This window comes from Ahaetulla prasina, chromosome 3, assembly GCF_028640845.1.
Source record: "Ahaetulla prasina isolate Xishuangbanna chromosome 3, ASM2864084v1, whole genome shotgun sequence".
In the NCBI taxonomy this organism is placed as follows: Eukaryota; Metazoa; Chordata; class Lepidosauria; order Squamata; family Colubridae; genus Ahaetulla; species Ahaetulla prasina.
Window position 1 is genome coordinate 19,207,575 of NC_080541.1, and position 26,669 is coordinate 19,234,243.

Below are 26,669 nucleotides of genomic sequence, written 5' to 3' on the forward strand. Positions count from 1 at the left end.
AGTTTAGGACTTTTTTTTTTTGCTGTGATGGTTAACTGAATCACTGAAGTTCTTAAGCGAAACGCATAGTTGTTACGCTGTTATTAAGACTTTGCTTGTCAGAAAGACAAGATTTCAAATGGCGATCACATGATCCCAGGATGCCACAAACATTGCCATGTGCCCATATTTTGAACACATGACCAAAGGGTTGCTGTAACACAGGGCTCGCGGACTGGGTGCCTCACACGCTGGCCACGCCCATGCCCATTTTAGCGAAGGAGAAAAAAGTCTCGATACATCATGTGACGATGCCATGACAACATGAGTTTGACACCCCTGCTGTAACAGTCATAAGTATGAGGGTCAGTCATAAGTCCCTTTTTACAGTCCCTTTGCAACTTCGGACAGTCACTAAACGAATTGTTGTAAGTTGACTGTTGTAAGTAAGTGAGTTGTAAGCTACCTATAGTATTCCAGGCTTTAATTGCAAGAATGACACAAACCTACAATGACATCATAGCACATCAGCTGATTTAGAGCATGTCCCACTGGCAGGTGGGTGAGGGCAGTACCGGGTGGCTCGCTCAGTTTGGCAAGCTGTCCGTCACACTGTTTGACACCACCCCAACTAGGTGGTGAGTGCAACGATAGGATAGGATAAGAATAGGGATAGGGATAGGGATAGGGATAGGGATAGGAACTGGAACCAAGTGTGATTCGACACACAAGGAATTTGTCTTGGTGCATATGCTCTCAGTGTACATAAAAGAAAAGATCATCAAGAATCATAAGGTACAACACTTAATGATAGTCATAGGGTACAAATAAGCAATCAGGAAACAATATCAGTATAAATCCTAAGGATACAAGCAACAAAGTTACAGTCATACAGTCATAAGTGGAATGAGATGGGTGATGGGAACGATGAGAAGATTAATAGAATAATGCAGACTTAGTAAAGAGTTTGAGGGAATTGTGTTGAGGGAATTAATTGTTTAGCAGAGTGATGGTGTTCGGGAAGAAACTGTTCTTGTGTCTAGTTGTTCTGATGGGCAGTGCTCTATAGCGTCGTTTTGAGGGTAGGAGTTGAAACAGTTTATGTCCAGGATGTGAGGGATCTGTAAATATTTTCACAGCCCTCTTTTTGACTCGTGCAGTATACAGATCCTCAATGGAAGGCAGGTTCTAATTATCCTCTGAATTCTGTGTCTGTCTTGTTGGATAGTCAATTCTGATTAGTAGAATTCTGTTTCAATTGGTTTGATTATTTTTGTTTTGCTTTCCAAGGTGACACAGCCAGCGTGAACAGCTTAAGTCTGTCTACTGCACACATGAAGAGGATAGCATTCCTCTTTGATTCAACTCTGACTGCCTTTTTAATGATGGGGAATCTTTCGCCGGTAAGTTAACTTGCTCAACCTGATTGAACTCAACGCATTAAAGTGCTCTTGGATTGCTTTCGTTTTAAACAGAATCGTGGGTACAGTCAGTTTTAAAGCACCGGTTTTCACAAACGGCATTCAAGAGGCATTTTTAATCTTACATTCTTCTTCCCGGTGCCCTTTACCTCGAATTATATCTGAAAATGAGTAACGATGCGTTTTTGTCTTCCAGAATTTGAAAAGTCATGCAGTCACCATGTTCGAAGTGGGAAAACTGTCCGATGAGTCACTGGACAGTTTTCTGGTGGAACTTGAAAAGGTAAAAAAAAAACCTGACCCTTATGATTGTGTTAAATTTATGTTTTACCTACAAAGAAATAAAGGGAGACTAGTATATATCTATTTCAAGCTATTTAGCTCTCGTCAGCTAGCTATACCCTTCTGGGATTCGAACCCGGGCTGCTTAACATATTAGGTAGATGTATTAACCTCTAAGCTATGGGCTCTCCTCACTTTGTCAGCTATACCAGGGGAGAGATTAAGTGTTTTTTATCAGGGCATATGCTCCGTCCCATAATTGGGTAGATCAAGTTGCCCTGTTAAAAAAAAAACATCCGACCCTTGTGAGTTTTTACACAGCACAAATCTTGTAGCAGTGATCAGAATGTGACAGGAATACTGTCTTACATTAAATTCTTTCTAGTTACAGCAAACAGGTCACTCCTCAAAATCTAAGAATCATGCTATGATCTTTGTTTCTTTCCTTGCTGGACAAAAACAAAATTTTGAGAGAGTTAATAAGATTACAAAAACCTGCTTGAGGCACTGGATCCAATTTGCAGACCTGTAGAAATAATGTTGCCCCTCTTCTCCCCCCCATCCCACCCCCCCCCAGTTTATTTTCCTAACATAACTCAGCACATGGTTCGTTTTTGAATAGAATAGAATAGAATAGAATTTTTTATTGGCCAAGTGTGATTGGACACACAAGGAATTTGTCTTGGTGCATATGCTCTCAGTGTACATAAAAGAAAAGATACGTTCATCAAGGTACAACATTTACAACACAATTGATGGTCAATATATCAATATAAATCATAAGTACCAGTCATAACTGAAACCCTCGATAATTTGAATTGCTAGGAAAAAATAGGTAGAAGCTTTTCTCATTACAGGTAGTCCTCGACTTGTCATTCATTTAGTGACCATTTAATGTTAAAACGGCACTGAAAAAAGTAACTTGTGACCCTTTTTCACGCCTGCATGGTCACGTGATCAAAATTCAGGCACTTGGCAATTGGCATGTACTTTTGACAGTTGCAGTTGCATGTGTTCACTTTTTACGACGACCTGAACAAACGAGGTCAATGGGGAAGCCAGATGTACTTAACAACCGTGTTACTAACTTAACCGCTCCAGTGAGTCACTTAACAGCTGTGGCAAGAAAGGTCATAAAATGAGGGAAAATTCACTTAACAACTGCTTAGCAACACAAACTCTGGACTCGGCTGGGGTGGTAATTCAAGGACTGCCTGTACCTTTCAGTTAATCAGATTTTTGTATCATCATTGCATTCTTGTCTTCTTGAGTGGTGCAGTGGCCTAGAGGTGGAGCTCTCGCCTCACAATCAGGAGGCTGTGAGTTCGATCCTAGGTAGCAGCAGGTATTTCTCTCTCTCTGGGCACAATGAGAACATATCTGCTGAACAAAGCTCCGCATTGGCGACAGGAAGGGCATCCGGCCAGTAGAAAACCCAGCTCCATTCAGTTACCCAAACTCCACCCTGCAAGGGATTATGGGGTCGTTAAAAGGAGATGATTGCATTCTTCTCTTCTTCACCGCCATCATCCTTATTTCTTAAAAACTGATTTCAACTTTATGTAGCAGGGATGAGCTTTTTATTCAAACCACTGAAGATCAGAGATAATGTGGGGCAAGCCACACAGCGCATGCGACCGAGGCAAAAACAGTGGATGGGATCAGAAGCAGAAATGGGTGGAGACACCCCTTGTCTTCCTGACATGCTCCCCTCTCTTTCCAAAGCAGCAGATTGCAGGGAAGGCATAGAGCAGTGAGGACGAGCCTTTTTGGCACCGAGTGCCCACACGGGAATGCGCAGGCATGAATGTGCATGTGCACACGCTGGAGCGCCAGAAACCCGAAGACCAGCTATCCGGCGTCCATGTGCATGCCGCCCAGCTGGTCTTCGGGTTTCCAGCACGCGCATGCATGCCAGCCAGCTGGTCTTCACACGCACTGGAGCACCAGAAGCCTGAAGACCAGCTGGCTGGTGCGTGCATGTCTGTTTTTGGGATGTTTTGGGGACCATTTTCAAGCTGTTTTTCGGCACTCTGGTACCCACAAAGACCAGCTGGTGACAGCTTGCATGCCCACAGAGAGGGCACTGCGTGCCACCTCTGCCATGCGTGCCGTAGGTTCACCATCACGGGCATAGAAATCTGTAACCAGGGGGGCTGAACAGATCTCTTGGAGAGGAGCTTTGAAATTAGGCTGGGAGACAGAAGGTTTGCACACCTCCTCTATCGGGATCCATTTATATAGATAAGCTTTCTGTCCATAGTCATATATAGCTATTTATATGCACCCAAAGCTAACCCATAAAAATGGATCCAGATGCATTAAGTAAAGTATTGAATTTTGCCTTCCATTTTTCATACAGTGCATGTTGTGACCCAGGTCCAAGTAGGTAGTAGTAGACACAATCAGTTCAGAAACAAACAGACTTTATTAGAACAGCTGAGAATTAACTCATTCTCAGCGTAGTCCAAACAAAATCAAAGGAAATTCTTCATAACTCAATTCTTCAGTCTTATCACCAACCTTGGTCTAACAAACAGGAAGCAGCAGGTGAAGCTAAGCAAGATCACATCAAATACCTGTACAATTAGCACAGGGGCCCCCCAAGGCTGTGTGCTCTCCCCACTTCTCTTCTCTCTGTATACCAATGACTGCATCTCCAATGATCCATCTGTTAAGCTACTGAAGTTCGCAGATGACACAACAGTGATTGGTCTCATTCGAGACAATGACGAATCCGCATATAGACGAGAGGTCGAACGACTAGCCTTGTGGTGCAACCAAAACAATCTGGAACTGAACACACTCAAAACCGTAGAAATGGTGGTAGACTTTAGGAAAAACCCTTCCATACTTCCACCTCTCACAATACTTGACAACACAGTATCAACAGTAGAAACCTTCAAATTTCTGGGTTCTATCATATCGCAAGATCTCAAATGGACAGCTAACATCAAAACATCATTAAAAAGGACAACAAAGAATGTTCTTTCTGCCAACTCAGTAAGCTCTAACTGCCCAAGGAGCTGCTGATCCAATTCTACAGAGGAATTATTGAGTCTGTCATTTGCTCCTCTATAACTGTTTGGTTCGGTTCTGCAACCCAACAAGAAAAACACAGACTTCAGAGGATAATTAGAACTGCAGAAAAATAATTGCTACCAACCTGCCTTCCATTGAGGACCTGTATACTGCACGAATCAAGAAGAGGGCCGTGAAAATATTTGCAGATCCCTCGCATCCTGGACATAAACTGTTTCAACTCCTACCCTCAAAACGACGCTATAGAGCACTGCACACCAGAACAACTAGACACAAGAACAGTTTTTTCCCGAAGGCCATCACTCTGCTAAACAAATAATTCCCTCAACACTGTCAGACTATTTACTGAATCTGCACTACTATTAATCGTTTCATAGTTCCCATCACCAATCTCTTTCCACTTATGACTGTATGACTATAACTTGTTGCTGGCAATCCTTATGATTTATATTGATATATTGATCATCAATTGTGTTGTAAATGTTGTACCTTGATGAACGTATCTTTTCTTTTATGTACACTGAGAGCATATGCACCAAGACAAATTCCTTGTGTGTCCAATCACACTTGGCCAATAAAAATTCTATTCTATTCTATTCTATTAGGCAAACTGCCAAAGGCTTTTCTTGGCAAAAGTTCAAAAGCAGAAGACGCTGACAGGAAATAAATGCAGCAAGACAAGGAGCAATTCTATCAACATTGTTTTCCGGCAAAGACCCCAAACGCCGTTGCTGATCTTTTAAGCCTTATGGGAGGGGCCAGTCATCTCTTGGCCCTAATCCCGAGTTGTCCTCTTTGCTTTAGCTGCTCTTGCCTTCTGGCAGCTCTTCTCATTGCATGCATTAGGAACAGGCTCCTCCTGTTCCTCTGCTTCACTACTGTCCGCCTCTGGAAGCTCTGGAGTCCGCACCTCACTCCCCGATGGCCCTGGTCCCATCTCTACCTCCAATGCAGAGTCCTCATCCGGGCCTTCCCCAGCCTCCAGAACTGGCCCATGTTCTTCCTCAGCTTCATCGCTGTCCGACTCCGTTGCCAGGTCCGCAGGCTGCTGGCGGACCACAACAGTACAGTTTGCCCAAGTACTAGGAATGTAATAGCTGTGAATGTAATAGATTTTTTCCCCCCTTCAGAGCGTCAAAGCAGCTGTGACATATTCCTAATCCCTGCGTTGGGAATGTTGTGTAATACCTTAATTCAATTTGTTGTGGCAACTGCATTTGCGTAGACAGTACATATTTGTCTTCTCTTATTCAGGTTCAAAGTACAGGAGAGGGTGAAGCTCAAAGATACTTTGATCACGCTCTGACCCTCAGAAACACTATCCTGTTCCTGAGACACAATAAGGACCTCGTGGCTCAGGTTTCGCAGGCTGAGCAACCCACTAATGGTACAGTGAAAACATCTGTTTTAGTAGAAAGCTGTTATTTTATGTGCTCGGCACTTTCTTTCTTGTCGGGCAGCTCTGTTCCAAATACGTGGTTAATATCATTTGGGAGCAGAGAGTTGCTGGTGCGGTTTTTCTTTTCTACAGATTAATTTTTGTGTGGTATTAAAATTGCAGGAAGAGTGGAACATAATCTAACTAAGGGCCAGAAAAGAATTCAAGCACTAAAGATGCACAAACGTGCCTACCGTTTCTGTCCTATTGTTTTTCTTTTCTTTTTCATATATATATATATATATATATGTTTTCTGAGGTTTTCACGGGTGTTTGTATGTAGGTCTTTGGTTGTTCGGGTTTTCTCCCGTGTAAAATTGGAAGTGTCTTGGCGATGTTTCGACGCACATCCACCCAGAAAGCAGACCCAAACCCACACTGATCATGAAGCACGACCAAGGACCAGAAGCCAGACCGCAGCTGCAACATTAGCCATTTCAAACCCCTCCAATCCATACATGCAGCAGACTGACACCCACTATGAAGATGTAGCACGACCACGAAGCCAGACAGCAGCTATGCAGCTCACCAGCTCAAATCCCTCTGCAACACAGACTAAACTGAGCACAACCAAGCCCCCACCCAAACAGGACACACCCCCATCCAATCAGAGCACAAAAAAACCCCCATCCAATCAGAGCACAGCCAAACTCCCGCCCAATCAGTTCAAACCCCCACTAGCAGTTAAAAGGAAGAAACAGCTGCGATCGCACACTGTTCCCAGAAGCACGAAGCTGAAGCCTGAAGATGACGAATGAGACTTCGTCGAAACGTCGCCAAGACACTTCCAATTTTACACAGGAGAAAACCCGAACAACCAAAGACATATATATATATATATATATATATATATATATATATATATATATATATATATATATATATATATATATATATATATATATATATATATTTATATATATGCTTATACCTCCTTATATTTACTCATATATGTGTTTATATACTATATAATCTTTTCTATATGATACCTACGTATATTGTTGTGACTAAATAAATAAATAAATGTAGAAACAAAATCAACCAGATACAGACACTGAAGGGTCCTTGGTGCCCTCTGAGTTTGCTTGCTTTCTTGCCGACGTTTCATGACCCTAACTAGGTGACACCATCAGTACCTAGTTAGGGTCATGAAACGTCTGTAAGAAAACAAGCAAGCTCAGAGGGCAGCTCCCAGAATTCCCCACCCAGCCATGCTGGGAGTTGAAGTCCAAATACCTTAAAGTTGCTATGGTTGAGAAACTCCGCTATAGAAGCTAAAAACTATATATTGGTATCTCCTTTCATAAGCAGTCATTCAAAATGTGTTCAGAACAATGTAGGCACTATTGTATCTGTTATTTGGTGTGTATGTGTGTGTTTGGGCAGAGTGTTGTGTTTTTCTTAGCACCAATGTTTTGGTTAGGTGTTTCTTTTTATACTTAACCCTGCCTCCCCCCCCCCCATCTTTTTGTAAAAGAAATTCAAAATATTGCATGCAACAAGAAATGACGATGATAAGTTGTTCAAGCACTTTTGGGTTAGCTGATGCAAGCAAAAAGGGCTTAAGTATGTATACAGGTAGCTCTTGACTTAAAGCAGTTCATTTAGTGACTGTTCAAAGTTACAACGGCATTGGAAAAAGTGACTTACGACCGTTTTTCACACTTAATGGCCATTGCAGCATTCCCCGTGGTCACATGATCGAAATTCAGATGCTTGGCAACAGCGTCACATTTATGATGGTTTCGGTCTCACCTTTTGCAACCTTCTGACAAGCAAAATCAATGGGAGAAGCCAGATTCACCTAACAGCTGTGTCTCTAATTTAACAACTACATTGATTCACTGGACAACTGTGGCAGAAACGGTCGTAAAATGGATCGAATTTCACTTAACAGATGTCTCACTTAACAACAGAAAATTGGGTCTCAATTGTGGTTGTAAGTCAAGGACTACCTGTAGTTTGTTCACCAAGAAATCTCCTTACCCATTCCAAACCTCCCTAATGGTGTTCTTTTTTAAAAAAAAACCAAAAACAAACCAAGTACTTAGATCAGGGGTAGTCAACTTTTTTATACCTACCATCCACTTTTGTATCTCTGTTAGTAAAATTTTCTAACTGCCCACTGGTTCCACAGTAATGCGCCGTGTATCGTCGTCTGCGCAAGTGTTGTGGCTCCAGCCCCCGAACCTGGCCCCATGCCCGAAAGTGCCTTGGAGCCGGGCCTGCTGCCAGAAAGTGACTTGGAGCCGGGCCTGCTGCCAGAAAGTAACTTGGACAGTGAGGGGGAAGGGCCGTCAGGACTTACCTCGGAAGCACCGGCTTCCCTGGCTCAGCTCCAGGAGCCAGAAGCAGGCCAGGTGGAAGAACTAATGAGGCTTCCATCTCCTGACTCTTCCCCCCCCCAGGCCACGCCTGCAGACCCAGCTGACAGCAATCAGGCGTGGTTGAACCCCAGGTTTCATAGGCAGGAGAGAAGGGAACAACAGAAGCAGGGGAGGGGCAGGCCTAGGAAGTGCTGAGTCATGGAGCCACACCCCACAGGATATAAAAGGCAGCAAGAGCTGGTGTGTCTCTTTGTATCAGGCAAATCCACTGATTGACTAGAGCTGAAGGTTGTGACTCACCAGCGTCTTGGCAGCTAACAAGCGCTCTTGGCATACCCTGATTCTTTTGCTGTCAGAGCTGATAAGAGCCGGCTAATTAAGTCATCATTCGGACGGAGGCGAGGAGGACAGAACAGCATGCCTCTCGCGCATTGTGGATTGGGTTGGGGGAGGGCGCCGGCTACCAGCTCTGCTTGTCTGTTACAGCTGGGTGATGTGGAGGGAGATGCGTGAGCTATTCTGGGACGAGGCTCTTTTGTTTGCGGTTGCACTATAGTGCCATTTAGTTTCACTTACGTAACGTGAACTAAACTTATGCGCGGGCGATACAAATAGTATATTTTCAGAAATTTAAATTGTCACGGGGAATTTTATGAAAACCTAATGAAAATGTTTTTAAATAATGCTATGAATTTTTTTTAAAAAGTCAATTAAATTAAAAAAAAGGAAAGTGCTTCAGTATCGGACAAAACCCCTACTGCCCACCATGAAAGCTGAAACGCCCACTAGTGGGCGGTAGGGACCAGGTTGACTACCACTGACTTAGATCCCGAGGAAGAGAGTCCATCTAAATTTGTATTTTTCCTTCCCCTTTCCCTCCATCCCTTTCATGTTTGTTTGCTATCTGTATTTGACATTGTTAATGTAGGTTTCCCTCTGGATTTACTACGCTGCGAAAGCTTGCTTGGCTTGGATCCTGCCACCTGCAGCAGAGTTTTGAACAAAAACTACACACTGCTTGTCTCCATGGCACCCCTTACCAATGAAATTCGACCTACCAGCAGCTGCACTCCCCAGGTAAGCAAGATCCTTTAAATAAATACCCATATTTTTTGGAGTATGAGACACACCAAAGTATAAAACGCAGCTTAGTTTTTGGGGAAGAAATAGGGGGGGGAAATCTGTCTACCAGGCATTCATCTGGCTAGCGTCCTTAGTTTGGTCAGCTTCAGCACATTAGTTTGCTGGGTTTTGTTCCCTGCTTGGGGATAAAAAAACAGCTTCTAAAACACAGCTGATCTTTGGAGAGAGAAGCAATGAGGAAAGCAGGCAAAGCACGGAGACCGCTTCACTAACTAGTGCCTTGTTAGGGCTGAAAAAAAAGCTTCAAAAAAGCTACATTTGGAGAATAAGACGCACCCAAATGTTCAGCCTCTTTTGGGGGGGGAGTGCATCTTATACTCTGAAAAATACGGTACATTTTTTAAAAAAATTACAAGGTCAGGCTGCAAGTACAGCACAACAAAATGCTAAGTAAATTTAAAAAGTGTTTTGTTTCTCAACTTGCTCAGAGTTTCATGAAAGTCTGAAAGGGTTGAGAAACAAACACTTTTAAAATTTACTTAGCATTGTGTTGTGCTGTATTTGTACTGTATTGCCTTTTTTTAAAAAAAAATCCCCCACAACTATTTATAGCCATTTATAAAAGTCTACAATGTTTCTATTTTTAAAAAATAGGCACACTTTAAAAAAATCTGACTAGAGCTTCCAAGTAAAAAAATTTTTAGCCAAGAGATACCAAAAGATCTCTCATAATAAATACCCAGGAATTGACACTTCCTGTGTATTTATTATGAGAGCTCTTTTAGTATCTCTTGAGTTGTTGTTTTTCTGCTTGGAAGCCCTAATCAGATTTTTTTAAAAGTGTTTTTAAAAGTTTCAAAATGGGCATTATTTTCTGTTCTTTAATAGACAACAGTTTCAATAGTCATGCTGGGGGGAAAAACTGTTGGAATATAGGACTAATTCCCACAGTGGAAGAATGGATGTTAAAGACGATGCAGTTGTCAGAGAGGGTAAAACTGATTATTTTAATCCAAGAGAAGAATCTATGTAGTTTTGTTTCTATTTGAAAATCACTTCTGGACTTTTTGCTTTAAATTAAAAAAAATGAAACTTTGATTTTAGGTGTTGATGATTTGAATAGTTTTGTTGTTATAGAAATTGCTTGAAATGTTTAGAAATGTAAAGCAAAAAGGTTGAGGTTGTAACTTTTTTTCATTTGACTGCAGGGAAAAAAAGTTCGAAGTTACTACTTTTTATCCTTCCTTCTTTCCTTCTTTCCTTCCTTCCTCCCTTTCCTTCCTTCCTTCCTCCCTTTCCCTCCTCTTTGCTTCCTTCCTTCCTTCCTCCCTTCACTTCCTTTCTTCCTCCCTTTCCTTCCTTCCTTCCTCCCTTTCCTTCCTCTTTTTGCTTCCTTCCTTCTTTCCTCCCTTCGCTTCCTTCCTTCTTTCCTCCCTTTCCTTCCTCCGCTTCCTTCCTTCCTCCCTTTTCTTCCTTCTTTCCTCTTTCCTTCCTCCCTTTTCTTCCTCCCTTCACTTCCTTCCTTCCTCCCTGTTCTTCCATCACTTCCTTCCTTCTTCCCTCCCTTCCTTCCTTCCTTCCTTCTTCCCTTCCCTTCCTTCCTTCCTTCCTTTCCTTCCTTCCTTTCCTTTCCTTCACTTCCTTCCTTTCTCCCTTTCCTTCATCCCTTCACTTCCTTCCTTCGTTCCTCCCTTTCCTTTCTCCCTTCCCTTCCTTCCTTTCCCTTTCTAACCTTTATGTATTTTTATCTTATAATTAACACGAAATTGTCTGAGGACCACTGCAAATGCTGCTAGCAGTGGCTCTATTCTTCTTGCTGTGCAGAGTTAGCTGGCCTGTCTGCTTTCATTCTGATTTTGGATGCCTTTTTCATCTTTTCACAGCATATTGGACCAGCTATTCCAGAAGTGAGTTCTGTGTGGTTCAAGCTCTATATTTATCACATAACTGGACAGGGGCCTCCATCCCTGTTATTATCTAAAGGCACAAGGCTTCGAAAACTTCCAGATATATTTCAGGTAGGTGTTCCACACTTTCAGGGAGTGAGAGTCTTCTGAAATTGGGCCTCAACTTCAGAACAACTCAACAACAGTTGCATCAAATTGTAAAAGTTTGAAACAACTCTGAGCTTGGTTGTTTTCTTGTAGATGTTTCATTCTCTAAACTAGATAAAGTCATCAGTGCAGCCCCGAGCTACAAATATTCTTCTTCATTGTAATGGCGAAATTGTTTCCAAATCAACCCCTTTTGGAGTTAAAATTGGGCTCTTTTTACTTCTTATTTACTCCCTTACTTCTTACCAAAATGACCTGTTCAGAATTCAAAATATTTTGCACCCCTTTGAGAAGTTATTGATGTTTGAAATCTAGAGGGTTTCTAATTCATAGTAGAAGACAGGTGATTCCAGGGATGAATCAATATAATTAATCTAAGCCATTATCATTTGGCAAAAGAAGAAAACATTATGTTTAGAGAACTTTGAAAAATGGGTTGAATCACTCTCTTTTGTGGTTTTGTTAGATAATATACACCTTTTTATATTTATTGTTACTGCTTTTTAATTAATAAAAAAAGGCAAAACACAAAGCTAATAGTGATAACTTCATTGTCCGAGAGTAGAAAAAACACATTAAAATGTTATATAATAAAATGAAATAGTATGTCAAGAAACATAAATGTCATAAACTCCTTGGAGGTAAGTGCAATCAGGTCTTCATTGAGTGAAGGGAAGGCATACATTTATTTTTTCAGTGCTGGAATTTCCGTTTTTTGACCATGGAGAATCTATTTACATTGCCCAGTTATCAAATTCCATGTATTAGGTATGCACTTCAAGAAAATGTTATCCTCTTATCAATGTAATGAATGATGTTGTAAACTTGGATGGTTATTGCACAGAGATGTTTGTACCCAGATGATGGAATGTTTATCATAAGGGAAGATGGAATGCTTATATTTTTTAAAAAAATAAAAACTTTATTAAAAAAAGAATATATTATCCTCTGAGAATTTTAGCTTCTGTCACACAATCAACTACTTTCTCCCAAAACTTGTTAAGTAGAGGATTATTGTAACAATATGTGTTTTTAAGATCCTTATTACATCTCCAACAAAGGGCTGTTTTTGACAGTCCTTTTACATCCAAATGTTAATGGAGTCCCAATACATTCTAAATACTATTTTGGTTACATTAGCCATGATTTGAGATTTGAGATTTGAGAAAGTATGTATTAAATAAATACAGATCAGGTTTTTGCATATTTCTGCAAAACGTGCAGAAAAATACAGATACTGAATAACACTCCTATAGATGGAAATATCTTGTTAATTGGGTCTTTGTTTGTGTCTTTGCATTTGATTCCCAGGGCTATGACCGCTTATTAATAACATCTTGGGGTCACGATCCAGGAGTAGTCCCCACTTCGAATGTGCTTACGATGTTGAATGATGCTTTAACCCATTCTGCTGTCCTGATCCAGGTACGAAGACTTCTACAATAAGAGACTGAATAACTGACTCTGATTTTTTTTTGCCAGGGTAGAAGCAGAAAAATGAATAGGCAAACAATGGCTGGTAGACTGTTCATTTAAGTGTTAAAAAGTATTAAAAATCCTGGTCAGCGGTTTTTATCATAGGGTACAAAGATGTGTTGGATTAGATGCCAGTTACATCAGATCAGCCAATACAACCTCTTTCCACAAAGTTCAATTTTCTTTCTTTCTTTTTTGAAGTAGTAATGGGCTGTATTTTTCTCAAAGACTCAAAAGATTCACATGGCAGTAGTAAACATGAAATAAAATGGCATCTACTACATAGGAAAAAGATTATGATATAACAAAACAAACTATTAAAGTTCAGAGATGTCACCCAGACAACAAAGGTAGATGCAGTATTTTTTTTTGTAAACGTTTTTTTATTTTATACACAAACAAACATACAATACATAATCATTCAGTGTATCGTCTATTATAATATATTATTATCATCTATTATACATTCAGCGTATCACAAAGTTCAATTTTCAATGGCTTGGGGGAAAAATCACATTGTTTTATATGACATTGACCACCAGGAGGCGCTGCATTGCCACTTTTGTCTTCATTGGGAATTGTCAGATGTGGGTAGCTAGGTGTTACTCTGTGAGACTCCACTCAACCCTTCACACTTGAGAGGACTAGATATAAAACTAACTTTAGGAGTTTTACAGATCCTGGTGTTCAGCAGTTGCAGGACAGGATATTTAGAAATGCTGGATCTGAAAAATGGCTTATTAACCAGTATACAGACAAACATTTATTTCATTTGTACGGTAATCCTCAACTTATGACCATTCACTTAGTGACCGTTGGAAATTACAGTGGCATTGAACAAAATGATTTAGAACCTCATACATGATCATTGCAGCTTTCCCATAGTCATAAGATCAGAAATTGGGCACTTGGCAAGTAGCACATACAGTATTTAAAATGGTTGCAATGCCCCTGGGTCACGTGATCACCATCTGTGACTTGCCTAGCCAGCTTCCAATAAGTAAAGTCAATGGGGTGGGGGGAGCCAGATTCACTTAACAAGGGTGGGGATTCACTTAACCACAACAGCAAACGAGGTTGTAAAATTGGACTCAACTCACTTACCACATTTCTCCAAAAAGGCTGGGTCTTGTTTTCTTTTGACCCCTGAAAAAAATGGCTAGCCCTTCTTTTTGAAGGGTTCTGATTATTGACTCACGTTGTGGCGGTGGCACTGACAGCCCCACCCAACAGGAGCCCGCTGCTGGCCCACTTCTGTGGCCGCTTGCCGCAGAGGTGCTATTCAGCAGGTTCTGACAGGTTCTGGAGAACCGCTAGCGGAAATTTTGAGTAGTTCAGAGAACCGGCAAATACCACCTCTGCCTGGCCCCAGAGTGGGTTGGGAATTGAGATTTTGCAATATCCTTCTCCCAGGAGTGAGGAGGGAATGGGGATTTTGCAGTATCCTTCCCCTGCCACACCCACCAAGCCACACCCACCGAACCGGTAGTAAATTTGAATTCCACCACTGGCTTGCCGCCATTCGCACTCATCACCCCTGCCTCTCTTTTGCCTTCAGATGTCTGCTGGAAGGCATCTGCAGCCAATAACAGAGCTCTGGATCAATCCGGAGCTCTGTTATTGACCGCAGATAAGAGATCTCCGGATCGATCCAGAGCTCTGTTATTGGCTGCAGATAACAGATGCCAGCAGGCATCTGAAGGTGAAACGGAGGCCAGGGCGGTGCATGCGAATGGCGGCAAGCGGCCACAGAAGAAGGTGAGGCAGATGTTGGGGTGTGCGAGGCCTAGTAAGTAGGGCAGCTCCACCCCGCCATCCCCACCGTAGCTTATTTTTTAACGGTGTGCCTCGCCCCACCCCCTGCACCCTGGGTCTTAATTAGGGCTAATTTTGTAGGTGGGGCTTAATTTGATCGCATGCGCTCAAAAACCGTGATTTCAAGGTGGGTTGTCATTTTTGGAGGAGCATGGTAGCAACCCCCTTTCTTTGTGATGGACTTACCAGTCCCAACTGCAAGTCATAAGTCGAGGATTACCTGTTTTTCTAAGATGTCCTAAACATTCCTATCCTACCTGTATTTTATCCTGACAACCCTCTTTGTAAAATAGCGCTGAGAGAGAATGACAGGCCCAGGGTCCTTGGGAGACTTATGGGCACAGAGAGTTGTCCCTGGACCTCCCCAGTCTTAACCCAACAACTCTTACCAATATTCCAAAATCACAAAGTGATGGAGAACGCAGAAGGCGGTCAATTTTTTTACCATACTGTACCTCTTTATCTTGGCCTTTAGGGACATGGCATACACGGCATGGGGGAAACTGTCCATATTCCGTTTCCACTTGATGAAGCAGAACAGCAAGGAGGTAAGGTGGATTTTATTTATTTATTTATAGTTCCTACGTCATTAAATCAAGACAGAATTTTGTTCTGTTGCTTCCCGTTTCTAGGAAAGCAGTCTTAGACTTCAAGTTTAGAGACTTCTGCAAAGTCTTGTATCCTGAGAGGAAAGCCTGCTCACCATCAATAGTTGTTTTATTATTATTATTATTATTATTATTAAAAGTTTTGATCACACATTTTCTTTCCCTAAGAAAGTACTGTAAGCTGAACAAAACAAAAACAGAAACCCCAAATATGAAAAGACACTGTGAGCACATTAAATCCCAAACTTGGACATTATATCAACATTCAGTAATTCTCCAAATCTTCTTTATATCCTCCTGTTATCATCCATGGTTTAATTTAGTAAACAGATTTAATATACTGGTTTTTTTGGGGTGGGGGGTTATGTCTAGATTTTTCCCGTCTCAACATGGGTGTCCATAAAGCACTAAAGATGTTGAGGGAAAAGATGGATCTGCAGCACTTCTGCGGCTACATCACCATGTTGAACCCTTTCAGTCACCCCGTGAAGAGGAAGCTGAGCGATGCGTCTGAGGAAAAAGGTTGGTCCTGGGTTGTCAAATTAGTAGGGTTGTTTTTGTTTTAAATTGAATTTATGTGCATTCTTGCAAGTGATGAAAAGAAATCGGAATGGTAGGAAGATTCTTCTGCATTCGTTAAGACGTATTCAACTAAGAAACATATTCTAGAACCTTACATCCAGAGCAGTGGTGAATTCTAATTTTTTTTACTACCAGTTCTGTGGACGTGGCTTGGTAGGCGTGGTGTGGCTTGATGGGCGTGGCAGGAGGAGGATATGGCAAAATCTCCATTCCCACCCCACTCCAGGGGAAGGATATTGTAAAATCCTCCATTCCCACTCCACTCTGGGGCCAGCCAGAGGTGGTATTTGCCGGTTCTCCAAACTACTCAAAATTTCCACTACCGGTTCTCTAGAACCTGTCAGAACCTGCTGAATAGCACCCCGATCCAGAGCCTTTAGTTACAGCAAATGCAGTTCATCTGTATGTTGTTGTTTTAATTCAGGGGTGTCAAACTCAATTTCATTGAGGGTCACATCAGTGTTGTGTTTGACCTTGGGGGGAGGAGCATAGCTGGGGGAGCGTGGCCAGTGCGGGCATGGACAACGAGGCTCTTGTTTTTAGCCTCAATGGCCACCTGCAGCCCTCTGCCAGCAAAAATGGAGCCCGGAGGGGCCGGCGCGGCCAAAAACGGAGCCCAGACAGGCTGTGCGCAGCTCTCCCAAGCTCTGTTTTCGGTGGCAGAGGCACCGCGGGCTGGTCCTTTGCTGTTTCCAGGGCGGCCCAGCAGGCCAGATCTAAGCACCCTGCGGGCTGGATACGGGCTGCGACCTTTGAGTTTGACAACCCCTGTTTTAACCATTCAATCGTGTCTTAACTCTTGATGACTTTATAGGCAGGTGCTCTCCACGCTGACAGCTCAAGCACAGCATCTTTCACTTATTGGATGCCCATTTTTGTGTCAGTTTTTGATGTTCTCAAGCCAGCAGGTTCTTTGCTTGCCCCTTCTTCTTGTTCCACTACTAACCATTCCTAGCATCCTTGCCTTCTCCAATGAATTTGCACGCGTGACGTGGCCAAAGTATATCAAGCATAGAGGTGTGATTTTTGGCTTCTAGTGATGTCTCTGATTTTATACGATTCAGCACCTCTCTGTTGGTTGCTCTGGCTGTCCATAATATATGCCATAATTCACGTCAGCATCACAGTGCAAAGGCATCAACTCTTCTTCAGTCGGTCGTTCTTGGTGTCCAACTCTCACATCCATCCATCCTTATAAGGAAGAAGTTCACAGCTCTAATTAGCCTGCTTTTTGAATTTATATCAATCTTTCCGCTTTTCCAGATCTTATTCCTGTTAACCATTGCAATGCAACCTAAGGTTATCCAGTGATTGATTTCAGGAATAGGAGTAGAAGTGTCACCGTGAGCAATTTTTGATCCGAGGAAGATATAGGTGTATAATTTTAAGTATTGATTTTCCTCTTCAGGTGAGCCGGAGCTAGCCCTGGGTTCAGATGTAAATGGAAGCACAGAATCCTTTGAAATGGTCATTGAAGAGCCTTACGTAGATCCTGCTGCTAAACAAAGCCCAGAAGGTAATCTCACTGAAATGGAGAAGACTCAGGGGTGAAATGCTACAGGTTCGGACCGGTTCGACCAAATCCGGTATTTCCGACAATCAGCTGGGAGACGATCAGCCATGACGCGCAATTTATATTAGCTAGAATCGTTGCATTTCCTGCTTTCTAGCTAATCTAAATCGCATGGCACAGCGGATTCCCCCCCCCCTCGCTGTTCTACTTACCTTTGTAGACTCGGAAGGCTTCAAAACGTTCCTTTTTTAGCACTGCGCGGGCACGCCTCAGATCTAAGCACACGCTCAGTAGCAGACTCACAGAATCGGTAGCGGACTTCAGAGGATTTCACTACTGAGAGGGCTTTATTATTAGGCCACGGAGAACCTTAAATGGCACTGTAGTCCATGATGTTCTCTGCAATCTGTGGGTAATTTATAACAGTTGCCTCTCCCCCCCAAACTTTTTGGGGCACCAGGAACCAGTTCTGTGCAGGGAGGTTTTTCCGTGGACCAAAGAGGGTGTGGTTTTGCATGTTGCCTGCATCCCACAGATGGGGCTTCGCTTGTTTGCGCAGCCTGGTTGCTTGCATGCCTTGGAGCGTTGCCGGTCCACGGACCAGGGGTTGGGGACCCTTGAGCTATAACGAGAAGCAGAAGTTCCAGTCATAGATTGGTTGGGCTTTGTGGTACCCAGTTTCCCCCAAAATAAGACATCCCCTGATAATAAGCCCAATCGGGCTTTTGAGCGCATGGCAATAAGGCCAAGTGCTTATTTCAGGGTTCAGAAAAATATAAGACAGGGTTTTATTTTCGGGGAAACACGGTAGAACCAATGGCAGAAGGAGGAAGGGCCACACTGAACAGTTAGTCCTCGACTTACAACAGTGCTTTTAGTGGCCATTCAAAGTTTACCAACGGCACTGAAAAAAAATTACTTAGGATTGTTTTTCACATTTACAACTGTTGCAGCATCCCTATGATTATGTGATCAAAACTGAGACACCTGACAACTGACTCGTACTTACGACGGTTGCAGCATCCCTGGGGTCCTGCGATCCCTTTTTGCGACCTTCTTACAAGCAAAGTCAATAGGGAGGCCAAATTCACTTAACAACTTTGCTACTAACTTTGAACAACTGCCGTGATTCACTTAACAACTGTGGCAGGAAAGGTTGTAAAGTGGGCCAAAGCCCAGTTAACAAATGTCTCACTCAACAACAGAAACGTTGGGCTCGGTTGTGGTCGTAAGTCGAGGGCTACCTGTACAAGAGGAAGAGATTGTTATTGCATCATCGTCGTCGTCGTCGTCGTTGTTGTGCAGGCATCACTCATTACTAACAATGTAATTTGAAGGTTCCTAAGTTCACAAAGGTGTTTAAAAAATTGTAAGTGTTGGCAGCTGAAGTCCCTTCCACTTTGCCCTTTCTTGGTATCTTTTCAGTTCCTACCACAGAACTGGAGTGGGTTCCCCTGGAACTGAGCTTTGGAATCCCACTCTTCAGCTCGGACCTCAACCGAAAAGTCTGTCGGAAGATCGCCAGCCATGGATTATGCAGCCGAGAGAGGTGAGGTGTGGTTGGATTATACCGAAGAAAAAGAAAGCAAATTAGCATTCGGTTATCAGATACTGCACATGACCCTCTCGCTTTTTCTGTTGTCTTTTGGCAGCCTTCAAAAACTGTTACATTCCAGCAGAAAACTTTCCCTGCAGGTCCTTAGTTTTGTTCATTCATTCCAGGTAAACGCACTAAGAACGTATTCATTTATTTATTTATATGCCGATCAACTCCCAGCCGCTCTGGGCGGTTTACAAATTTTGCCTCTGGGTTGATGGGATAGTCTTTTGTCAGGAGCTGAAATGGGAGCATGTATCTCATGATCATTTGACTGTGGAGATTCCCAGTCATCCCAAAGTTCCTTTTTTTTCCAAGAGGCAACTGGGCTTTTCTTGTTTTGCTTTTGAAGACGTTTCGCTTCTCATCCAAGAAACTTCTTCAGCTCTGACTGGATGGTGGGGAGGGGAAGGATTTATACTCCTTGCAGACAGCTGGTCATTTGCATCCTTTTAGAGCAGGGGTGTCCAAACTTGGTCCCTTTAAGACTTGTGGACTTCAACTCCCAGAGTTCCTCAGCCAGCTTTGCTGGCTGAGGGACTCTGGGAGTTGAAGTCCACAAGTCTTAAAGGGACCAAGTTTGGACACCCCTGTTTTAGAGGGTCGTTGAGGCCACCTGGAGGTTTATCTGTGTGCTCAGGGTCACCTGAGTGGTGCAAATTGGTGTGGAGCCTTCTTGGAACCACTAAAAGGACTGTGTTATAGACTGGAGACAGATGATGTCTCCCCCTCTGTCAAAGAGGCCATCTACGTCAAAATTGAACAGCTCTCTCAACAGAGGGGGAAGCCTATGGCATACAACAGTCGTTAAATTAAAGGTTGTAAGATGAGGACCCCTGTAGCCAACCTGGAATCCTATTGAACCCTGTGCCCCCCTTCTTCTCCTTTAGGAAAACATTTCCACCGTGGAGTTGCTCTCAGAGGCCAGTTTTTCTTCTTCTGCGTCAAGTTTACTTTCCCCTCTAACTTCTGCCGACGCTGGGGTTCCGCTGCCTGCCAAGAATCTCATGTTTAAGGATGGCGTGTTATCGGAATGGAGCGGACGTTCTCCTTCCTCGGTCCTCATTGCAGCCATGCCCCCAGAACATGCAAAGTAGCGTGGCCATCACAACTTGCCTTTGGACTCCTGGTTAACCCAACTGCATTCAACTCACAGTGCCAATCTTCTGAAACTTGTGATGCTGTCACGACACACATTCCCCTGCAGTGAAGGTGTTCATAAAGGGTGCGATGTTACATTTCAGAGCGGGAGGGGGAGGAGGAAGAGGCATTTGGTCTCCCCGTTTCTTGCATGTTCTGCCGTAAGGAAAAAGCTTTTGTTCATCGTTGGCCTGTCTCTTTATCTCAAGACAATCGATCTTCCATTATTATTATTTTTAACAGACCGTCCCCTTCTGAAGCTTCCTGATCATTGATTGAATTTCTATGCTGTCGCAAGGGGTAATAGCAATTTTATATATATTAGTAACGCTGACCTTAAATTTGCCTGGTTCTTTTGTATTACAATAATACGTAAACAGCTAAAACAGTTTTTTTGATGTTAGAAAGGCACAAATTATACTCAGATAATGCTCCGTGTCTATGTCGGTGATTCTGGCAACGCTCTTGAGGACTAGCAGTACAAGGGACTATCGCCAACCTAGTCTATTAACCACCTGATTAAAAACAATGGTGGGAAGATTTTGGCACCGAAACATTGATGCTATTTTGTACTGGGTTTTAATCTGAAATTTTGTAAACATCTGCCGATGCCTCATGGGAAAACATTAAGAGATTTGATTAATATTCTCCTTTCTAACTAAAAAAAGTCTGCCCGCACACAGGCACATCATTGTACAGTTAGCTATGCAAAAGTTTTAGATATAATGGATTTCAACCTGTAAGTCCTCCGTTGGTGCAAATTCATCATCCAGTATGGAATTTGTCTTTGGAAAGCGCCAACAAGCATCCCAAAAGCTGAACCTGGAAAATTTGACTCGGTTCCCTCGGGTTTTCAAGCACACTTCATCAGGCAGCTTGAAGGGAGGGGGGGGGAAGTTAGGTGAAAAGATCTGACTTGACAAAGATAGGGCGACAAGCTTTTTTGACAAAACCTTTGGAAAAAGTAACAACAGTGTTCCGTGTTGTCAAAGGCGGCATAGGAAAAGCTTTCTGTGAATTGTGTTCAGGGGTAACCGAACATTTACCTACCATGTAGGAATAGGTAGATAGAGGGAGATACCAGAGCTATAAGCAAGGTATTAAAAAGGAAGGCAAGTCTGCTATAGAATTGGGAAGCTTTGAGGATAACCCTCCGGGGGATTTCCTAATGCACCCAAACAAACTGCTCAGTACAGGTTGCCTTTTTTTACTTTCTTTACTAGACGGAGAGGGGCGTTTGAATGGATGGCCACAGTTGAGGGGCTTTGTTCATTATTTAAAACGTTAATGGAAATGATTAGTGCGGGGAGTCTTTCGAGAAAATATCAGTGTTCCCTTCCTAGAAGGGCAAGAGAAAACGTGCACAGTGTTGTTTGATCGTTTAGTTTTGTAGGGTCGATAACGCATTCCGTAATGCGGTTCTGCTCACTTCAGGATCTTCTCGTTGGTTGCAAAGTCTAAAAAACTCTGCAGCTGTAAGAAGTTAAGGGTTGGAATGGTTTCCTCATATCATTGAGGCCTAAAGTTGAACGATCCAGAACTTTGCGGGAAGCCTGGCTGGTTTCTTTAACTGGATTTTTCCCCCCTTCCTTTCTCTTTAATGCAAATCAGCTGGCTCGAATGTTAGAGATGTTTGAGGGACCAAGAATTTAGAGGGCACTTATTTGACATTCCAGGAGGATATAGCAGGAAATGTTTTTTTTTTCTTAAAGGATTTGCTGTCCATATTTTAAAAGTTAGAACTTAGGTCGTTGGATATTGATTCTTTTTTTTCCCCTTCCCTCCCTTACACAGACATACACACACATACAAAATACATAATCCCCATCCATTTCTATCCACCAATTCTGATTCTATTCTTCTGAAGAACAAGAATAGACATATTCTTGTATAGAGAGCCCTATTCTTATCAACCTTTCTCTCGTTTGTCAGCATTTTATACCCTCCTTCCCCCTCTTTATATTAGGATAGAGCTTTGATATTATAGTTAACACGCAGCTTCACCTAAAAATGTAATTTATCACCATGTCAGTAGTTCAAATACCACAGCTATTACTTAAGAACCGAGAAAGAAAAAAATAGGAAGAGGGTAAATATGAAGATTGATTGTAGTTCCGAAGCCAGTTATTGTCCTGTTACGTTGGGAAGCCAAATGATTTAGGAAATGGGCACCGTTTAGGAAGCAGGCCTGGGCATAAATAACAGCTTATTACGTTGAAATCTTCAGGCTGAAGACCCTCTCATGGAGATAATTAGATATCTTCTGGGTTCCTTCCAGATTCTATTACAATCATCCCTGGTGACTTGCCCACTCTGAATTGCCCTCCTTCAAGGTTCCTGTGAACTCTATTTGCCACCCTAAAAGATGGCTGCTTTTGGTTTCAATATAGTTACAGTGTGTAGAAGTGCGGGGTCCTCTCTCCTCTCTGAGCCTGCTTGTTTTCTTGCGGATGTTTAGTTACCCAAATCAGGTGACTGATGCTGTTACTCAGTTGGGTAATGAACCGTCTGCAAGAAAACAAGCTCAGAGAACACCAAGGACCCTTCATTTCAACCCTGAACTACAAATATCTCTCTTTTAATGTGAAGAAGATTCAGTTGCCCCCAACCCACACTCCCCATACTATGACAAACTTGTGGCACTTTCCCACGCCCTATATACCTATATGCTTGTATGCCGACAAACTAGTGGATTTCCCACATGTTAGAATTTTCAGGGGTGTGCCCGGAATGACAGCCCTGTCGTCATCCTGCTTTCCTTAAATGTAGGATGCACGCTAGTACCTCGAAATTCAGCAGAAAATCCTCAAATTTCAGAGCTATTCAAGAGATGGACTTGCAGGTCTTCTTGATTCAGGCTGCTTATTTGATTCCCAGATGTCAGATAATGCATTCCCTAATTATTATTATCTTTAAGTCCTATAATTAACCTTAAAAGTTTCCATAAAACTACTGGTAGGCCAGCTGCCTTTTTTGGATGCAGTTACGCAATGCGTGAGAATCCAGAAAGGTAACACTTAAACTAGATAGGAAGGAGGTGCTGAATGGTAAATAATGGCTATGTTATATAAGGCAGGGGTCTCCAACCTTGGTCGCTTTAAGACTTGTGGACTTCAACTCCCAAAATTCAAGGTTGGAGACCCCTGATATAAGGGGTCCTGGATGAGTCATTCTAGGCCAGGCCTTTGCTTCACTGACAAACACCCCCTTAAAAAACAGAGAGATGCAAAGCAGAGCCTTAATTTGTCATTGTGTGTGTGTGTTTTTTTTATGTGTGCTTGTGCTATATTTTAGGGTTGTTGTTTTTTTAATGATGATTTAAATATACTGTGAACAAAGGCAAAATTTTAACATATGTGGAATCCATTAATTTTTTTTAATCTGTTTTTTTTTCCCAGCAGCTTTTACTTGTCCAGAATCAAGTTAGTAATATTTTAGGCCATCAACATTTCATTGTTTGTCTTTGTTCTTCATTATTAAGATGTAATCTGCTTTCTGATTTTAGAGTAAACGAGGCATCGAGAAATAATATTTTTATTGGACTTGCTCTGTGAGTTTTTCCAGAATGTGTTTTATTTCAATGGTTCTTTTTTTTATACACAACCTCCTCTTCTCTCAGCTTCCCTATCATCTAAATTTGTTCCTTTCAATAATCCTGTTAACATTTCTTTGCATTTCCTCACTGTTTTTAATGCTGCTTGTATTTTGGAAGGTTTTAAAACACGGGACAATAACAACCAATGAAGCAATCCCAGTTTCTTTCTTCCTAACCCAATTTTGACCATATACAGTGAAATGTACAAATGCTGGAATTCAGTTAACTTATTGGAATATGTAACATAAATGTTTACAAATAAAATTGTGTTGCTAGTCTGGAACTCCTGCGGATGCCTTATTCTGAAGTGTGAGCATTTTGACGATAGACGAATTTACATGCCCAAGTAGTCTTCAACTCACAGCCATTCATTTAGTGACCATTTGAAGTTACAAAGGCACTGAAAAAAGTGACACGGCCGATTTTCACACTTATGACCATTGCAGCATTCCCCTGGTCACGTGATCGAAATTCAAATGCTTGGCAACTGGCATGGATTTAGGATGGTTGCATAATGATGCCCTTTTGTGACTTTCTGAGAAGCAAAGTCAGTGGGGAAGCCAGATTCACTTAACAACTGCAGTGATTCACTTAACAACTGTGAAAAGAAAGGTTGTAAAGGGAGATAAAAGTCAATTTCTGTCTTCCTTAGCAACAGAAAATGTGGGCTTAATTAGACTAACTCTATGTCTAGGTCCTTTATATCAGGGGTCCCCAACCTTTCGAACTTCAGGGACCACTAAGTTCATCATTTTAAATCCTGCGGACCACTAATATGATCTGCCTAATGACCAGCTGGGTGGGCATGGCTAGGTGGTCATGTGACTGGGTGGGCGTGGCCAACTCGATGTCACTCATGTTGAGGGGCACCTTGCCAGCTTCTACTCGCCCCTCCCCTCCCAGTCATTCCTTGCCTGCCCGCCTGGGTTCCTTAGGGCCCCAACAGGAAGCAATTGTTGGAGCTAAGCAGCCACCACAAGAAAGAGTTGGCAAAACAGCTCAGTTCCAATTGGATCTGACCGAGAAGGAGGCTCAGCAGAAGCACCTCACTGAGGACTAGGAGCATAGGCTTTCCAAGCAGAGGGAAGACCTGCGGGAGTGCAGGGCCAGGTACTGGCGCCTGGAGGCTCAATGGGCTGAGATGGTCAGCCAGTTCCAGGCCGTGATGCAGTCCCACTGGAACAAGGCCCTCCGGCTCTTCACCATCAGCAGCACTTCCCTCCAGCCTTCACCCAAAGCCCCCCACCAGGAGGCTGAAGCAGACCCCAAATTGGAATTTCTGACCCACACAAAAAGACCCCGAAGGGGGAGACTCTGCAGCAACACAAACGTTCATTGCACGCATCCGGCCCAGGGGCCGTAGTTTAATGACCCCTGATTTAGTGCAATATTAAAAATGCAAATAATTTTTCTGCGGACCACCAGTGGTCCACGGACCACCAATTGGTGACCACTGCTTTATATCACTATAACAGCTAATTGAATGCTTCCCAGAAATAGGGTTTTTTCTCTTATTTATGGGATTGAATCTCAAGCTTAAAAATAAGGAACTTGTCGTGTCCCACTCCTCCGCTGACGGCCGGGTCAGGGAAATCCGAATCAGGCTTGCCTCTGCAGCTCTGCCCAAAGTCCTAGCAAAGTCCTCAGAGCAGGCAGGAGACCAGTAAGTGACTTCAGCAAGATAAGTTCGACTTTTGCCTGACTCAGAGACTGCCAGAAAGCAGATCCTTTATATAGGCCATGGGGTGTGGCTCCATGACTCAGCACTCATTAAGGCCTGCCCCTCCCTTCCTTCTGTTGCCTCCGCCTATCCAGCCTTCTGATGCGAGGGTCACTCCAATCAGCAGCTGTTGGTAATAAACCCTCCTCAGGCTCACCTGCTGTGGAGGAGGGGGAGGGGTCTAGCTGCTCCGTTTGCCTGGGCATGGAGTCAGGGCTGGGGGAGGGAGATGCTCCTTCTTCTGCAGTTTGTGTGGGCATGGAGCCAGGACTTGGGCCGGGAGGCATACATTCCTCAGTGTTCGGGAGCAGGTAAGAAGGCCCCGGCTGCTCTGAGGGCGGGCAAGACACAACAGAACTTCTTATCTATGTTATGTAGGAAGTTAGCACCCACCGTCTCCTCGAAAAATGAAATATTCTAGGAAATATTAAAAAGGCAGTATATTATATTTTCTCTTAAGAAAATACGTTTCTAAAGACAAACTCAGAGCCTCACAGCAGATATTTTGGTGCCAACCTATCTACAAGACAAAGGCTGGGCCAGCTTATCTACAAAACAAAAGACTTCACCCTCAAGATACGATAGTATTAGCCCTCATTCAAGATCCAAACCAGGACAAAGCCATTAAACCATTATAGGAATTGCCCAAAGCCCCTTCATTACAACATCACCCAGCAAGATTCAACCAAGCCTGGGACTTGAGACAACCTACAAAGTTACCCCTACATGGGAGTCTGACAACCAATCAGAGTACATTTCTTACACAGGAACAGGAAGCTCCAAGGCGGAACCCAAGAAAGGGTATAAATCTCTCTCCCTCTCTCACCCAGGTGCTCTTTTTCCCAGGACCTCAAACCGTGTGGTCCTGTCCACTATTAAACCATCTTTCCAATCAGTCTCCATGTTTCAATGTATTTTTCCCCACTTGGAACTGAACCCAGATGGACATTTCTTCCAACAGTTATTTCAAATAGCTAAAATAATAAATTGCCTTAAG

At 42.8% G+C, this 26,669-nt stretch overlaps 1 protein-coding gene across 1 annotated transcript in view; it reads left to right on the plus strand.

Moving 5' to 3' along the window:
- Positions 1-24,230, plus strand: part of FAM91A1 (family with sequence similarity 91 member A1) — a 48,529-nt gene extending 24,299 nt beyond the window's left edge. Inside the window, exons 13-24 of the mRNA XM_058176768.1 lie at positions 1,270-1,382; positions 1,597-1,683; positions 5,979-6,111; positions 9,418-9,566; positions 11,456-11,590; positions 12,938-13,051; positions 15,393-15,465; positions 15,898-16,047; positions 17,516-17,623; positions 19,046-19,169; positions 19,273-19,342; positions 20,108-24,230. Coding sequence (XP_058032751.1) covers positions 1,270-1,382; positions 1,597-1,683; positions 5,979-6,111; positions 9,418-9,566; positions 11,456-11,590; positions 12,938-13,051; positions 15,393-15,465; positions 15,898-16,047; positions 17,516-17,623; positions 19,046-19,169; positions 19,273-19,342; positions 20,108-20,314 — 1,463 coding nt within the window. The 3' untranslated portion in view covers positions 20,315-24,230. The remainder of the gene's footprint in view (positions 1-1,269; positions 1,383-1,596; positions 1,684-5,978; positions 6,112-9,417; positions 9,567-11,455; positions 11,591-12,937; positions 13,052-15,392; positions 15,466-15,897; positions 16,048-17,515; positions 17,624-19,045; positions 19,170-19,272; positions 19,343-20,107) is intronic.
- Positions 24,231-26,669: the final 2,439 nt, after the last annotated feature.